The sequence below is a fragment of the Natrix helvetica genome, assembly GCF_964273705.1.
Source record: "Natrix helvetica genome assembly, chromosome: 2".
NCBI classification, from domain to species: Eukaryota; Metazoa; Chordata; class Lepidosauria; order Squamata; family Natricidae; genus Natrix; species Natrix helvetica.
Genome location: NC_138552.1, coordinates 207,601,402 through 207,619,221, shown reverse-complemented (window position 1 = coordinate 207,619,221; position 17,820 = coordinate 207,601,402). Strand labels below are relative to the sequence as shown.

Sequence of the window (17,820 nt, the reverse complement as noted above, 5' to 3'; positions counted from 1 at the left end):
TCTTTTTTCCACAATCAACATCCTGTAGTTCAGCTATTGCTGTGGCTAATGTGGAGCGTCTGAAACACAGAGCTGTGATTTCATTGGCTGATCTTAAAGAAGCGAGCCGGGTTTTTCTAATGGAAGCAGAATTGCTGCTAGCTTGTATTCCTTATGGCCTTTACTGATCCTGCGGTTTTCTCAGGAGCTGGCGGAGAAGATCAAAGGTTACCAAGAGCAAATCGCATCTCTTAATTCAAAGTGCAAGATGTTAACCATGAAAGCCAAGCATGCGACTATGTTGCTGACAGTGACAGAGGTAGAGGGGCTGTCAGAGAGAATGGAGGAGTTGGATTCAGAAGACATGCTTCCTGCACATAGTGCTCACCCGTCTGTAGTGATGGTAAGCAATGATCGTGTAATTCACATTTATCTGTCAGGATCATTATTTGCAGTATCGCTTCTCACTCTATTGTGAACAGGATTGCAATCATTTAGATCGTTTACTTGCTTTTAGGAGATGCCTGAAATTGTGGAGTAAAAGATAATAAACCCAGTTTATGCAAAACAATAAGGTGAATGGAAAAGTGAAGAGAAATCAGTCAATTATCTTTGCCAGCTATCTGATGGGAGGGGGTGTAAGTCAACCTTTTAAAAAAGCAGTAAAGCATTCACGCTAAATAACAGTAAGTTAGTTTGAGGCTTATATGTCTAATAACATTTAAAATTTTTATAGCTTGTACATCAAATGCAGATTGCATGTCTAAATGCAGAACTGAAGAAGAATTTAAACTAAATTTTTTCGTTACATATAAATTACTTAAACATCTGCAGCAGCGGTAAATGTTACAGAGGTTTATACTGTACTAAAAATATTTTATAGATAAATAAAATGTTTCAGTGTTAACTATTAACAGTGAACAGAAGACCATATTTAAAATCAAAACATTTCATTACGATCACAGATCAGAAAATTAAATTTTAAAATATAAATTACTGAACAAAATTTAAAGTATTTGATGGGATCTTTATCACTGCCTGGCAATAGGTGGCAATTCTCCTAGCTACATCTTTTGGTTGATGTCTAATGATATGGTAATAGTTTAATATTCAACTCATCTGTTTTTGTCTGGGAATTACTGGAGGAGTAATTCATATACGATACTTTTGGAAATCTCAATAATAACTCCAATAAAAGAGGACTTAACTGTTTCTATTTCTCCATTTTTGTTTGGCTCCTGTATTAACCTTCATATAAGATGCCTTAAATGGATGCTAGGGAAGTTTGGTGGAATATGGGCAGGGAGGGGAAAATGATGTTAGATGACTGAAACTCCACCTGAATTAGTTGAATGGAGCTAAATGATTGTTTTCAGTTGTTTTATATTTTTATATTTATTATATTTTATTTATGTATGTATCATATATAAAAACTACCTATTTTTACATGTTGATCAGCTTCTTTTTATAGTAATCCTATGTTGCTGAATTTCCAAGGATACAAAAAGGAGCTTAAGGGTCCTATACAACCCCAGTGTTGCAGGTTCAACTGGAGGAAATCTGCATTGCTTTTGGCTCTATGTTCTAGTTGTTTTTCTCTGTAATTTTTCCCACTTAGTTTCTTTCTTGGTAGAATTAATATCTGTGTTTTATCGCTATTGTGGCTGTACTAATTTTTAAGTAGAACTGTCACGTAAATTACTTAGAAATTCATCCTTCATCAGCTTTACTAACATACTTTTGGGGAATACATAGTGATCATAGTGAAAAATGTGATGGTATAAAAGAGATTTTGACAGGCACAGCTAATGATACAGAGGTGGAGAATGTTTTGCCTGTCAAAACCTTCCTAGGTTCAAGGTTTAAGTAGCATGAAGAGTAGAATTCATCTTCTTCTTTATAGTTAGTCTGTATACAGGTTTGAGAAGGGACCATAGTCTCTTATAAACTATGTTCTGATGAAACTCCACATTTTTGAAGACATGAAATACAAAGTCTTTCTTGTATCTGAATGATCTTCCTGTCCTTTGGGATGCATTTCCCATGGCAGATGACTGCTGGTCGCTGTCACACACTTCTGTCACCAGTTACTGAGGAATCTGGGGAAGAGGGAAGCAACAGTGAGATCTCTTCTCCTCCTGCTTGTCGCTCTCCTTCACCTGTGGCTAATGCTGATGCTTCTGTTAATCAGGTATCTCCCTCAGCATTCATTCGTCTGTGCTATCTGCAAACATCTGTGGTCCTAATACAGTGCATAATATCTCATTTGTTCAGTAATGCTGAGTGTATATCATTCATGCTGGGCAAATGTAGAACCTTTATTTTATCATTAAGAAACCACCATTCATTCTCACTTTCAAAATTAGTTTAGCATATCAAAGTGATAAAAGATCTTGAGAAAACACAACTTTATGCTAACATTTAGACATATTTCATTGTCTCTTTGTCTTGATTCCATCGCTAGATCGCTACAGAAATAGATACATTATTTTCCATTGTTTTGTTTATGCGGGGATAATTCAATTTTTTTTCATATGATTTCAGCTGTTTTCGTTGCATCACTTTCTATTGAAAAGTTCATTTAGTATGTATCTGCATATGTCTGTACATATGGTGCCAGGCCTTCTATCCATCAAAAGCATTTCGGAATCATTTCGTATCGTTCTTTTTACGATGAAAAGAAATATAAAATGGAATAAAACAGTGAAAGTTGTAGATTCTGATGTCTTCTTACATGTACTGCATACTTGAGATTTTCAGTAATATTCAACTTGTGGGACTGTGAAGGACAATCCAAAACTTTACCTTTCCTTTAAGTACTTCACAGCCATGTTTCAGAACATTAGCTAGCTGAAATATACAGCCTTTTTTTCAGCCTTCGTTTTTTAATTACCTTATTTTTTGGAGTATAAGACACACCTTTTTCCCTCAAAAAAGAGGGTGAAAATCTGGGTGCATCTTATACACTCAATACAACATTTTTTTTGCCTCCTGTAACCCCGCCCCCTTCACCAAAATGGCTGTGCAGAGCCTTTAGAAGGCTTTCAGAGTGCTCCTGGGGGCTGGGGAGGGCAGAAATGAGCGGAAAATGGGCCATTTTGTGCTCAATTTTGCCCCCCTCAGCTCCCAATAGCACTCTACAAGCCTCCTAAAGGCTATTCATGCCCACTTTTTGAAATAAAGGGCGTGTTTTCACAAAAAAACAGGCCATTTTTGGGAGGTCTGCAGAGTTCAAAAACTTTTTTTTTAAATTTGCCTCTTCAAAATCTTGGTGCGTCTTATACTCCAGTGCATCTTATACTACAAAAAGTACAGTAGGTTATTTGCTTGAAGGCTAGGAAAATCTAGATGTCCAAAACTAAGCTTTCAATGCAAAGGACAGGCTGAAAAATTCAATGGATACTGTCCACTGCAGCACAGAGTGTCTCACAACAATGACCTTCATAGGAACTGCCAGAAGCAAATGTCATAATAAAAGGCATCATTTCAAGTATGCAAAATAAAACCTTGATAAACCTGAAATGTTTTGGAACAAAGTGCTTTTGAATGATGAAACAAAAAGTGAACTCTAGAATCATAACCATGCAAGTTACATTAGGAGAAAAATGGGTGAAGCATTTGATGAAAGAAACGCTTTACTCTATCATACTTTGAATGCAGCCAATAGCACAGAAATATTATGTTGTGGAAGGAAGAATGAATCCAAAATTTAATGCCATCACAATCATAGAAGCAAATATCCTAAAATCAGTGAAGAAACTGGATCTGATAGGCTGTTTTATCGAGATAATTCAAAGCTTACATCTAAAACAACTATGAAGTACTTAAAGGGAAAAAAGTTAAAACAGTTGACGATGATACTTTAAGCTATATCAGAAACCTTTTAGGAAACAGATCTTATTTGCAGTGCAACTAATGAAAAAAGTGGGTATCATAAATCTATAGGTAACATCTGAAATCAAATATTTATGTTATCTTTGTCATTGAGTTTATGTATATTTTAAACAGCATGTGAGTGTTCAAAGTTAGTTCTTTTCTGGCTGATGAGGTTTCCTGGAACACTGGGATGCAGTGCTATATGTTTAGCATGTTAAATCAAAGATTGGCAAATTTGTAATTCTTCAATGACACATTTATAATTCTTCAGTTCTGTGTTTGCCTAAATCAGTCAAAGCCATCTTCAAAGTTGTTCCAACGTGTGTCAGGTGGTAGTGGTGTTTTTTTTTTTTTACATAAAGCCAAAATGATAGAAAATAAAATAATGCTGTTAAAACATCATAAATGGGGACGATAAAATATTAGTACTAAATGAGAATATATTCTAATTTCAAAAATAAGCTGAACTTTCAGCACTTTTGAAAATACAATATTTTACCTTATGCTCATAGGACATTGCTTATTATCAAGCCTTATCTGCTGAACAGTTGCAGACAGAAGCATCCCAAATTCAGCCTAGCGTTCCGATTGTTCAGGAATCCTATGAACCAAGATTAGAAGCCCTTTCCAGTACTAAATTGGATGATTTGCAACGTTCTTGGGAGACCCTGAAAAACGTGGTAAGTCTTTTTACCATTAATGTGGATGGGGATTTGTCTTCTGTCAGTGTAAATACTTGCAAAGACACATTATTATTTAGATTGAAAATTAGCTTGCATTGGAACTGTAAGGAAACCTGCATATAGAAGGTTTCAAGGCCTAGAATAACCTCTTCTTTAAATTCCAGAAGTCACAAAACATTTTAAAACCGTCAGATGACGGTCCACCTCTGTTCATCTCCACAGGTGCTATTTTTAATGTATCCTAAATAGCATTACCCATAAACCAAGTATTAACATGGCTCCATAAAATATGAAAGGGGTAAAGGAGGATAAGGCTGCCAAAATGTTTTTGGACATGGAATACTGACGTATGAAAAACAAAAAATCCAAGTTAATAAACAATTTGGTCTAACAGCTGATTAGCTGGAATATTCAGGAGGAACAATCCACAATACAAATGCTACTTCAGGTCTTATATGGAGCTTTAGCAATAGCAATAGCATTTAGACCTATATACCGCTTCACAGTGCTTTATAGCCCTCTAAGCAGTTTACAGAGTTGGCATATTGTTCCCAACAATCTGGGTCCTCATTTTACCGACCTTGGAAGGATAGAAGACTAAGTCAACCTTGAGCTAGTGAGAATCAAACTGCTGGCAGTTGGCATAATTAGCCTACAATGCTGCAGTCTAACCACTGCTCCATGATGTAGCTGTAGTTCCAGATGAGGTTCCTGTATTATTAATGAGTATTGTGATTATACTATGCAGCAATTACTCTGAAATCCAGTCTTTTCTTTTTTTCAAATTTAAATCTTACTGTGAACCCTAAAGCCCATCAAGTTTAATATGTGAGAATATTGGGAGATCTGTTTGCTTTTTTCATATTGGCCATTATTTTTTTCATATTGGCCATTCATACATAAAGATCTTCATTAGGGGTTTTTCTTTGAAATAACAAAGTTAATAGAAAAAAGTTAAGTTATATCAAACTGAATTTTTTAAAGAGATTCACCAAGTATTTCTGGCTATATTTTTAATCTAAGATTGTTGAGTTTCTGAAGTTTTAGCTTATGTTCACTATGTTTAAGGTGGTTTCCCCCCCCCCTTTTTTTTTAATCAACTGCTTTGGAAATATATTTCAGATGTGGTTAAACAATATTTGAAATTAGTAAATAGTTCAAGTACTTGTCAGATTCCCCAAAAATGGCTTCATGTCAACATGTGGATGTCCTGGAATAAAATCAGCTGCATGCCCATTTTAAATTACCAACATCATGAATCCATATAGTACAAAGGGGAGTTTTGGCAAAAGAAATTATATGAAATACGAAAACATTAGATTTGTATCATTGAATTTATCAACCAGATTCTAGTTTATAGATTACTGGGAAACTACAACTATCTAGGAAAAATGCAAAGCAATGTCTCTTATAGTGATAATAAAAGTTCAGGAAAAACTCCTGTTTATATAGGCAAAAAGCAATTTAATTATAGTTTGAGATGGGAAGCTATTTTGTAACAATTTGGCAACATAAATTTCATGCAATATATGTTTATGAAAAAAATCCTCTGCAGTAGTATGTCTTTTAAAAGCCTACGGTCAAATCACTAAACGGTAAGTTGTATGTGTGTTTTAAAAAGAAACCCATACAAATTTAATTTAGCTCAGTGCATTTTCTCATTATTTAATATAAAAGTTTTAATCTCTATTAAACAAATAAATTTTCATTTTAGATTAGTGAAAAACAGCGCACACTTTATGAAGCCCTTGAACGTCAGCAGAAATATCAAGATTCTCTTCAGTCTATATCAACAAAAATGGAAGCCGTTGAAGTGAAATTAAATGACACTCTAGACAGTAATAAGAGTCCAGAAAGCCAGATGGCTGGCCACCAGGTAAAATAAATAAATAAATAAATAAGCACATTACAAACTTGTTTCTTGTTCAGTTCAGGTTCCTGGTGTTCCGTTCCAACTGTATGGCAAAGTTATTGCCAGACATATTTTCATTCTTCGCCTTCTTTTAGAAAGTGATGAAAGTATTATTTTTAAAGAAAACAAGTATTTTAAAAGGAAAAGGAAACATTACTTTAATGTTATTACCGTGTTTCCCCGAAAATACGACATGTCCTCATAATACAGCCATGCCATATTTTTATGGTGGGCAAAAGTATAAGCCTCCCTCCCGCATATAAGCCTCCTGAACAACCCCACACCTCCAGCCAGGCAGAGCACCGCTCACCAACTTAGCAGTATCCCGAAGGGGTCAAGCCGCGGGAACCTGGGGAGAGGCAAAGGTGATCGCGTTGCTTGTTGCCTTCGGGATACCTCTAGATTGGTGAGCAGCGCTGTGCCCAGCTGAAGAGGGGGGGTTGCCGGGCGGCTGCTCTCTTGTGAGCGGGCTCACAAAGAGCCGGGTACATCCTCATGGGCGAATGGCTGTGTTGCGCTGTCGCAGCAGTGCAATACAACAGCCATGAAGCGACCACGCTCATGAGCAGCCACCCGGCATCAGTTTTCCCCATTGACTTTGGTTGTCAGAAGGTCACAAAAGGTGATCCTCTGATCCTGGGACACAACAACCATCATAAATATGAACCAGTTGCTGAGCATCTGAATTTTGATCATATAACCATGGGTATTTGTAATAGTTGTATGTGCAAAAACTGGTCATAAGTCACCTTTTTCAGTGCCATTGTAAATTTGAATGGTCACTAAATGAACTGTTGTAAATCGAGGCCTACCTGTTTTCATTGGAACTCAACAGTTCAAATGTATTAATCATTTTAAGACATTTTTTTCCCAGAAATAAAGTGACTAAGTTGGCCCTGTTTAACTTCTGTCTTTAATAGGCTTTGATGGATGAAATTCTCATGCTTCAAGAGGAAATAAGTGAACTGCAAATCTCATTAGCGGAAGAATTGGTGTCTGAACCATTAGAGGCAGATGCTGCTGAGCAGTTGGCTCTGCAGTCCACGCTTACTGTGTTAGCAGAGAGAATGGCCACTATTAAGATGAAAGCTTCAGGAAAACAGCAGCTTCTTGAGGTACCAGGATGCTGAAAGAAAGTTTTAATTACACAATTCAATAATAAAAATTCAATTTTTACACAGGGGACTGTAGACATGTTGATGGATTAAGATGACACTTTCCAACTCTATAATCCAGTGACGTGCGGTGAGGTTTATGACTGGTGAGGCACTGACACAGTGCTGGGTTTCAAATATTTTTAGACTTGTGGACTTCAACTCCCAGAATTCCACAGCCAGGCGTGCTCAGTTCCAATTTAAAGCGACAGCATTTGTTTTTCTCCTTTGCTCCTTCTTTCTTTTTCTTTTTCTTCTCCTTCCCCTCCTTCCTCCCCCTCTCCCTTCCTCCCCCTCTCTCAAACACACACACACACACACACACACACACACAAGTTGGATTGGACTATCTCTCCTACCCCTTTTTCATGATGAGAGTGGTGAGGCTGTGCCTCACTTGCCTCACCTGACTGCACGTCACTGCTATAATCCAACAACACCATGGCTGAATGGTTTCATTGTACTAAGTCCTGAGTCCTTCATGCTTCAGTTGCATGGTTTGCTGCACATGAGAAACTCCCCTTCTGCAATATTGCTGCAGAAGCAACAGTACTTCTCTTTGTTTTTCCCTCAGGGCAGAGTCCGCAAGTCACACAGTGCAGCAATTACTGAATCCTGCATAGGCTTAATTTAGGGTTATGTGTTAAGAATAAGTCTCATGGCCAGCAAAAGAATTAATATTCTTCTCTCGTGGGAATTCTGGACTGGGATGAATTAATCTCCTAAGCTGTTATCTTCTTCCTATGCATTTTATTAACTCCTCTTTGGTGACCTCCTATTGCCCAGGAACATGCACATCTTCAGAAATCTACTTTAATCCAATCCATGCTAGCCATTTTCTCCCTTTCCTTCTCTCAGGCTAACATTTCCCTTCCACCAGCAATTTAGCCCATTTCAGCTTCTTTCCCATTCTCCTCAAGAAACTCAATGTGTGAAAAGCCCTTATCTTTTTTCTATCCTGACTATTTTTGCCCCTTCCACCCAGGAGATCACCTAACGGGATGGCAGGCATTTGAAAACAAATACATTACAAATAATGGCATGTAATTCACAGGAGAAGCTCAACGAGCAACTAGAAGAACAGCGTCAAGAGCAGGCCCTGCAAAGGTATCGCTCTGAGGCTGATGAACTTGATCACTGGCTTCTGAACACACAAGCATCTCTAAGCACTACATTGGTGACTGATGAGGAACCTATGGATATGGATTCTCAGTTGGTTGACTGCCAGGTGGAAAAAAATTATTCATATTTAAACATTATTTCTACTGTAGCTAACATAGATTTCCTATGTGTTATTATATTAACATTACTCACAACAGGAATGCTGTTTTTGTTGATTATGTGCCATCAGATCAGCATCAACTCTTAGCAGTTGGGCCAGTTTTAATTGTGTCAAAATAAAATTCAATTACAGGGCATTATTTCTGGTAACAAGTTAGATGGGTGGGTGGGTGATTTGTTCAGGAGTAAAATATCATACAATGAAGTCTAGTTATAATGCAAGTATTTTTTATATGCTTCAGTAGTGAAAATTTTATGTTTTAAATCTTAAAGAGTTATAAATAATTACTGAAGAGAAAAAATATTTTTAAAAAAATTGAAGAAGTTTAAGCTACAATTAGTTTAAATTGTAGTTTGTTGAAACAAGTCAAGATCATCCCATGATTCATGGTCATGGTTTGTTTAATAGTCCACATATTCATAAAATAAACTGAACATACTAATAAACTCCAGGTTGTTTTAAAAGGGAAGAGAGTCCTTCTAAACTTTAAATGATTGTCCTTTGGAGAAGAGGTTAGCAGGAGGCATAACATTCAAAACTTTGTTTAAGCAAAGGTGAGGAAGTCTAAAACACATCACTAAATTTTTGTGATCTGATTTACATGAGAAATGAGAGATAAACTATGAAGAACCTAATAAAGTGTTTATAGAAGCAAACAAGTGTTTAATTGGAAGATATTCTAGAAAGAGAATTGCTGACCTGTTTCTTCTTTGTAATGGGAGAGAGTAATGTCACGTGTGCCATGACACCTTTGCATGCAATGAGAATGACTAGTTGTATCATGACACAAATGCATAATTTGCACCATATTAATTTTATTGTAATTTCTACCAGACATTTGTGCTTCATTATATAGTTGCCTTTGGGTACAGTTTTAGACAAACTGCTAGCCTGCCTCTAATTTATGTAAACCTCAGAATTCTGTGAAAATATAATATGATTCAAGCAGCAAATAATTTAACCCAGAAATCCTTAAACTTGTTGCTGTCAGAATATTTACTGCATATAAACAAATTAGCTACATTTCAAAATAAATATGCCAGAGATTTGTCCCTTTAAGTCGCTCTAAGTGAAAGAAGATTATGCAGAGGATCTTAGGCCATTTTTGCACCAATCAGAAATACCCACTGTGAGAAGAAGCTTATCAATTCAAGAGAACAATGAGGGAAGGAAGGGTGAGAAGTGCAGAAGTACACGAAGTAGAAAAATAAGACACAAGCCGCCCTAACTAAATGAGATCTGCCTATTGCAATAATCTAGGGATGCCATTGTCTGCCCAATGTGAATTTGTTCGGGTGAGTAGATTTTTGATGGATGCTTCAGAATGTATGAATTTGCTTCGTTGTTTTTGCTGCTTCAGAATATGCTTGTGGAAATTGAGCAGAAGGTGGTGACTTTGTCTGAGCTTTGCGTACACAATGAAAACCTCCTCATGGAAGGGAAAGCTCAAACCAAGGATGAGGCTGAGCAACTGGCACTGAAACTCAGAACGCTGAAGGGAAGCCTTCTGGAACTACAGAGGATTCTTCATGACAAGCAGATCAACATCCAGGTAAGGAGCTCTTTTCAATTGGTTTTAAACGTAGTTTTTGGGTTTATATGTAGCAATTGAGAAATAGTATAATGTTTACTGTTACGAATCTATACTCTGGGATAACGTTTCCTCTCTTTGTTTGGTAATATTTTATATAATTAAATAACAAACTGTGTGAGCTGATTTACTAGCTCAGTTTTATTCCCCGCTTTCTACTTTTGTCTCTCTGTGCGTTTGTGCGTGCATGTGGACAAACCTTTGAGTTAGTCTTAACTCCTGGCAACTGCTTTGAGCAGTCCCTAAGTTTCTCAGAAGGGGTTCGCCTTCATCTAGGGATAAAAGAGAGTGGCTGGCCCAACGTGATCCAGTTGGAACTGGGACTGACATCCAGTCTCCTGTTTCTAGTCTGGTGCCTTAACCAGTATACCAAACTGTCTCTCCTCCTATTCTGATGAGTATTTTTTGTTTTGGGACCAATGTTCAAATATTGAAACCTTGACGTAAAAATGAGCATTAATCAAGTAATACGTCAAATAGATTTACTAATTCTTGGTTAAAATCAGAGAGAAACGGCAAGTAATGTTTTGTTCTAATACAGCATTTTTTTTGTTTACATAGGTAGGAAACTAAATGAGGAAAGATCTGCTTTCAATAGTAGTTTTCTTTCACTAAATAAGGGTGTACATTTTAATTCTAGAGCATTTATTTGATATAACAATTCCATATGTATTTTGTCCATGATCATTATGGATACAATGCATGCAGGGACTTCCCAATGCACCTTAAGGCTTCCCATTACTCAACATAGTTTTGGGATTAGGTTATCATCTGCCAGGTTGGTTGGTTTGCTTATCTGAGTAAGATGGGGAGTATGTGATTTTAATAAATAAATATTTCTACATAGAAAAGTTAGCATGCCAAACGAGCAGTTCATTCATACACAATACCATTTCAAACTTCTTTCCGAATAGTTAGAATATCTACCTTGTCATTTTTTTTCCAGCAAGGTGGCTTGTTCCAGTTATCTGTGATCTTTTTGTAGGCGCATGTGTCCTATTATTTATTTAATTCTTAGTTACATGATAAAGCATATGACATTTTTGCTAATAACCAGAGACTTATATTTCTGATCGTAGTAGCGGAATGGTAGTAAAACTTACTTTTGGTCAGTATGCCAAATCACATTGCCAAATAAAACAAAACATTAAAACTAGGAATGCCATTCTTTTTAAATCCCAGCTCTGATCTAAATTAGTGAATTGAAATCCTCTGTAATTTCATATATTAAACTTGAATAATAATATGGTGTGGCATGTGGAAATAATTTAAGAAGCTGTTTTGAGTAATTTGATACAGACCTGACTCTGAATAGCGTAAAATAGGAATCACTGTAAGCAAGGTATAGTAAACAAACTTCCTACACTCCCAGATGAATTCTTCATATTTATAAAGTGGATAAATAGAGCTGTGTCTTATAATGATGTCTCCATCAAGACAATTTTGGTGTCATGTCTTTCTCAGATTCCCATTTTAGAGGCCTTAAATCTATATATAAATCATCATGCTAAGAACCCGGAAATTTACACTTCAAATAGCAAGCCTACTTCTACTTTTATTTCCTACTCACATTCCACACTCACACACCTTTCTTTTTCTTTATTAAAGCAGGGAGCTGTACAGGAAAAGGAAGAATGTAAATCAGATCTGGTCACCTCTCAAGATCCTAGTGTCCAGGAGTGGCTGGCCCAGGCACAAACAACCCGTTCACAACAACAACTAAGCATTCTACAAAGACAGAAAGTGAGCATGTTGCAAATAATAAATGCAAATTGTATATTTGCTTAATTGTGTTCATTATGGCACAGATCTATGTAGATGATTGACAAATTATCTTAAACTTGCATCAGTCGTTAATCATAAAGGATACCCTGTGTAATTGAAGTACACTTTGTCTTATTTCATTAACAATATTCTCAATAGGGTGTAGCTTTTCTAGCCCTCTTCCTATTTTCATATAGAGAACATGGATATCTGCACTCAGTCTCAAGCCCATGCTGGAACCATTTTGTAATTTATAAATTGTCATAAAAGTAGGGGTTGTGTATGCTGTTTTCAATTGTAAATATCTACAATAAATATATGGCTGGACCAAATAAATCATACAATACCGAAGTGCAGCCTACAGTATATAGAGACTGCATAATAATGGAAGTTTATTATTATATTAGCTCCATTAATATGCAATACGATCTTACTTTGCAATAACAATTTTTGCTACTATAGATCAACACAGCTTTCCTCCTACAATCCTTCTACAGTGGTTATTGTTCTGATGCATCCTGTAATCGTTTACATTTTCTAATAAGCAGCATTCTATCATCTTCTCTAAACATGTTGTTATGCTGGTTTTGTTGTATTTGGATCTTTTCCCGTGTAAGATTATATATATGTAGAGATGAAATAATCTTTCTAGAAATTATGATATCTGCTGCTTACCAAATCTTGTTATAAATGTGCTTCTTTATCTTTATTGTGACAAATAGCAGTTACACCCTTAATTATATGCCTACTGCCTGAAACTAAAACCTCTGAGAATGGAGAAATTGTCTCATTGTGTTGGAAAGGCTGTAGGAGAGGGGACCTTCCAAAATTAGAACTTAATTGTAGTTCAAATAATTCTGTTAGTGGCTGTCTGAAAAAACTTACATACAGTGGCTATAGAAAAAAAACGTACATACTTTGATTTCAGCTCATTTTTTTCTTTCTAGGTAAATATCTCCAAACAGTTAGAAACCAAGTATTCATTGATCGATATATGTATTTAAGGCGGTTGCTTTTGTTTATTTATTTTAGGAACTAGAGAAAGAATTAGCAGAGCAGAAGAGCCTTCTTCGTTCAGTGGCAAGTCGTGGAGAAGAAATTTTAACTCAATCATTTTCAGATATGCCTTATTCTAGGTGAATATTTATGCTTAAATACTTCATCTTCCGTGACCATGTCCATATATTCCGTTGTAGGGAGATTGTATGAAAAAAAAGTTTACATTTAAAATAACAGATTCAGTTTAAGTGTTTCTCATCTGCACATCAAGTAAGTATTTGAGTATTTTTTTCTAACTAACCATTTTATGAAAGTGTTCCTATAAGATGATACACATAAGATTGGATGAATCTGTGGATGGTTGGAAATATTAGAAGCCATCAGATTTTCCCATAGTGAGGATCTCTTCAGACAAACCTTCTCTGAATTGATTCTCCCCAACATGCACTGGGGATTCATGAAATTATAGTAAAATTACATCTGATGGATAAAATTTCAGGAAAACTGTTTTGTACCTAAACCACACAGTGTGGACTTTGCTTTTTATGAAAGACTCATTTCTCAGCATAGCTTAGGATCAATTTATTACATCTAAAATATTAGCTTTAGCAACTCATTAATATTTACTGTATTTAATTTACAACTCCTCTTAGATTAATTTAAAATGAATTTAGTTCATTTATATTATCATTATGAAAAATGGTTTTAAACAGCGATATCACAATATTATTATAGTCCCACAGTGAGGCAGATATTTAGACTGGATTTGGCAGTTTTGTCCATCTATTGAGTCCTTCCCAAGAACTTGAGATAGACAGATGTTTATTGTTGTTAATTGCCCAGTCAACCAGATGTTTCTGTTGCATTTGGCATTTTTTATCCATCTATTAAGCCCACTTCAAGGACTTGGGATAGGCAGATATTGTTGCTTGATGTGTTAAACATCTTATGGTTCATCACATAGTGAGACAGGTATTTAGCCTGGATTTGGGCATTTTTATTCACTTATTGAGTCCTTCCTAAGAATTTGGGACAGGCAGATGTTGTTCTTTGATCCTGTTAAAGGTAACATTGCCAGGCGGAAGCTGTTCCAAGTAAAGCTGCCTTTTGCAATTGTCTAATGGTGATTTTGTCAATGCCAATGATGTAACTTCAAGTGGATTGCAAATTCAAATCTCATTTTAAAGGCACAATTAAGGATCCATCCTAACCTGCAGGATTTGAGAAGTCATTGAAAGTCCAATATCTTATCATATGAAATGCTAACTGCAAAATCACAGTAATTCCATCCTCATGATTTGTATTTATATTTTATATGATAGCAAGAAGCCAGATAAACTAACAGAAGAACTAAGTTTAGAAGGAGAAAAGCCCGCGAGCGAAGATCAGATGAAAATGAAATGGGAAAGCCTTAATCAAGAATTCAGCATTAAGCACAGGCTTCTACAGAATGCTCTGGAACAAGAACAAGATCAGTCAGTAAGTAACCTTTCAGAATTATTTCTGTCATTCCTCATATGAACAATACTAAAGGTGTTGCTTAGCAATGTTTCTTATGCAGATGGAAAAGGACCTAATCTATCAAGCATCTAAATAGGGACTACAGGTAATCCTCAACCTACAACCACAATTGAGCCCAACATTTCTGTTGCTAAGGCAGACATTTGTTATGTGAATTTTGCCCCATTTGGCACTTTCTTGCCACAGTTGTTAAGTTGGTGACCTGCTTGTTAAGTGAATCTGGCTTCCCCATTGACTTTGCTTGTCAAAAGGTCACCAAGAGTGATCACATGACCCTGGGACACTGCAACTGTCATAAATATGAGTTAGTTGCCAAGCAGCTCTCAAAGAGCTGGCCGCAGGCTGCCGAAAAGTACCAGAGGTCAGCGAAAAAGCTGTTGCTGTCGTTGCCATGTTCTTCGCAAATAGAACATGGTGGCGACAACAGCAGCTTTTTCGCCGACCTCTGGTACTTTTCTAATAGGTCGAGCCTGCAGCCGAAAGTGGCTCTCAAAGAGGCGGCAGCTGGAAGGCTTCTTTGCTAGCCAGCCACTTCTCAGCAGTGGCAGGCGGGGCAAGTGGGGTGGGGTGAGCGAGTGGTGACCAGGCAACCGGTTCATGAGCGTGGCCAGCCAGCCATCGCTACAAGTTTGCTGAACTTGGCCAAATTTCCACCACTGGTTCACATGAACTGGTGCAAACCGGCTGAATACCACCTCTGCCATAACCATACATGATGTGGCATTTGATTATTTTAGTGACTGCTTTACTGAGCATGATTATACCCATCTGATCCAAATACTGAAAAAAAGGCCTGCTGAAAATTCCATTCCTTAGTGTGATAATTAAGGGTTGTGAACCAGAAGGCTGAAGTCAAGCTTTTATCGTCCAGTTTTCCTGGAATTTCATTTAATAAGGTTTATTGTAAAGGTATGAAGCCATCTCAGCAACTGTATTTCTTTTTCACTTTAAAAACCAAACCTTTTCCATTTTTTAAAATCTCTCTGTGAATGGCAAGGAGCTAATAGGTGGAGCAGAGCAGACAGTGAGCACTTGAATCTCTCTTAGATTCTTAATGTAGCGTTGCAGGAGGCCAACTCAGTAACAGCCCCCACATTATGTGAGAAGATACAAAGAGGAACTTACACAGCCTATCAAGACTGGGAATTAGTCTCTGGGAGACTATCAATCTCCTGCATACCGTAGATGGGGCTTGCCTTGTTTGCACAGCCTTATTTCTGGCATGCTGCAATCTGGTGCCAGTCCAAAGACGGGGGTTGGACACCACTGTTCTAGAATATTAGAAGTGGCGAAGCCATTCATGTTCCATAATAAGTGTCCAGCTGTCCAAGATCTGCCAGCTTGTACAAATTGCATGAGCCATACAAAGATGATAGAGAGGGGGACTTCTCAATGTGATAGGGAAAGCGATTGGCGTTGACTTGGGCGCAAAGCAAATTTTAACACTTTGAACTGTTGATTAATAGGGCTATTTTTGTAGTTTGCTACCCAGTGTTTTTCAGTTAAATCAGTCTACAGGTATTGTTAAATAAATAAACATCTAAAATAATCCTAACCCTTTTCTCATGTCTGAAATATTTTAATTATTGTTTTTCCCCCCTAACAGGTTTACAGTAGACCAAACCGGCTTATTTCTGGCATGCCATTACCCAAAGAAGAAGGGAAGGCTCAAGATAAAGCATCGGTTAAATCTTTACTGGTTGGTTTGAATGAGGCTTTCAAAAGTGTTCCTTCCCAGGTAGAATATTTTAATTTTAATCTCTTAAAAATGTTAGCTGTTTTGTAGAATAAGTTAGACAATATTTTAATTGATTTAAAAAAATTCATTTGCAAAGATAAAATCTTGCCCTTCTATCTCTCTCCAGATATATAATTGGAGTCACAGTCCTGTGTTTTTTTCCCTTTCTATTGATTTTTTTTTCAGGCTAGAGGTGCTGAAAAGGAGAGTCTTCAATTTGAGCAAAAACTATACAGAGGTGTTTCAGACATGTCGTCTTGGCTAGATGGGGTTGAAGAACATTTGTTTGTTGCCACGGCCCTTTTACCTGAAGTGACAGAAACATGCCTTGATAATCAAGAAGTAAGACAATCATTAACCTATGAGTTAAATATGGCCTCTTTTCAGTTACCAGAAGAGAAGGCTATGCAAGATACGTTTATTAGCATTAATTGTGGAAGAAGTGATGCAAAAAAAAGTCTTTGTGCCTTTATGGCAGAAAAGCACGTTTCATTTGCGTTAAAGTAAGTCCCTGAAGTGTGCTACAATGTTTATGGAACTACTGGATGGATGTGGCAGCCCTCTGCCAATGAAAATTTGTTAGGGAAAAGGTTAGTGCTACCCTTTGCATTCCTAGAAAGTAAATCAGAACAGACCAAGTAATTTCTACAGATATGAACAAAATTGGCTTCTTGGACTGTAACACACATGCAGTGCTTATCCAAAATAAGCCAAAGAATAAGAGGACACTCAGAAAACCACTGCTTGGGAAATAAATGAACAGCCTATGTGAATTCCTTGAAACTGATCTGTATGCTCAAGAGAGAAATGAGAGTTTGTGATGTTCCTTCTCACCTCTATTTGCCATCAGCTTTTAGAATTATTGGATTTGGATACTATAAATATATTTAGATTTGAGATATAATTCTTATTGCTATTCCTATTGCTAACATGAGTAGTCAAGGAACACACACCAATAAACCTTAAGATGTGATGGCTATTAGGACTGGAAATTTCATCACTAAACAGTGCAATTGTAAAATGCAAGTCACACGACCACATTACTTTGCGACAACAGATGCAGTTGATGTTGTAAACCATCCCTCCCCCAGGACTTCACTGGTTGTTAAGCTGGAAGAAGTGGGAATCCTAGTCAAGGAGTGCAGGAGTTGCATAGGTACCATGGTGTGTGTGTGTGCCGTGAACAGGCACCAAGGACTACAAGGGATGTACTGAGCCAGCAGATGCTACAGATTACAGGCAGATGGTCAGTGGGGCTGTGGGCAGGAGGTGCTGCAGGCATGGATGGTGTGGAGTACGAGATCACTGGGATCTAATTTTC

General features: G+C 36.9%; 1 protein-coding gene across 1 annotated transcript in view; it reads left to right on the top strand.

Annotated features, from left to right (window-relative positions):
- SYNE1 (spectrin repeat containing nuclear envelope protein 1) overlaps positions 1–17,820 on the top strand; it is a 325,193-nt gene that overhangs the window by 210,381 nt on the left and 96,992 nt on the right. Inside the window, exons 90-101 of the mRNA XM_081943908.1 lie at positions 185–382; positions 2,030–2,170; positions 4,368–4,535; positions 6,253–6,414; positions 7,371–7,565; positions 8,659–8,832; positions 10,247–10,438; positions 12,086–12,220; positions 13,274–13,377; positions 14,563–14,719; positions 16,368–16,499; positions 16,686–16,841. Coding sequence (XP_081800034.1) covers positions 185–382; positions 2,030–2,170; positions 4,368–4,535; positions 6,253–6,414; positions 7,371–7,565; positions 8,659–8,832; positions 10,247–10,438; positions 12,086–12,220; positions 13,274–13,377; positions 14,563–14,719; positions 16,368–16,499; positions 16,686–16,841 — 1,914 coding nt within the window. The remainder of the gene's footprint in view (positions 1–184; positions 383–2,029; positions 2,171–4,367; positions 4,536–6,252; positions 6,415–7,370; positions 7,566–8,658; positions 8,833–10,246; positions 10,439–12,085; positions 12,221–13,273; positions 13,378–14,562; positions 14,720–16,367; positions 16,500–16,685; positions 16,842–17,820) is intronic.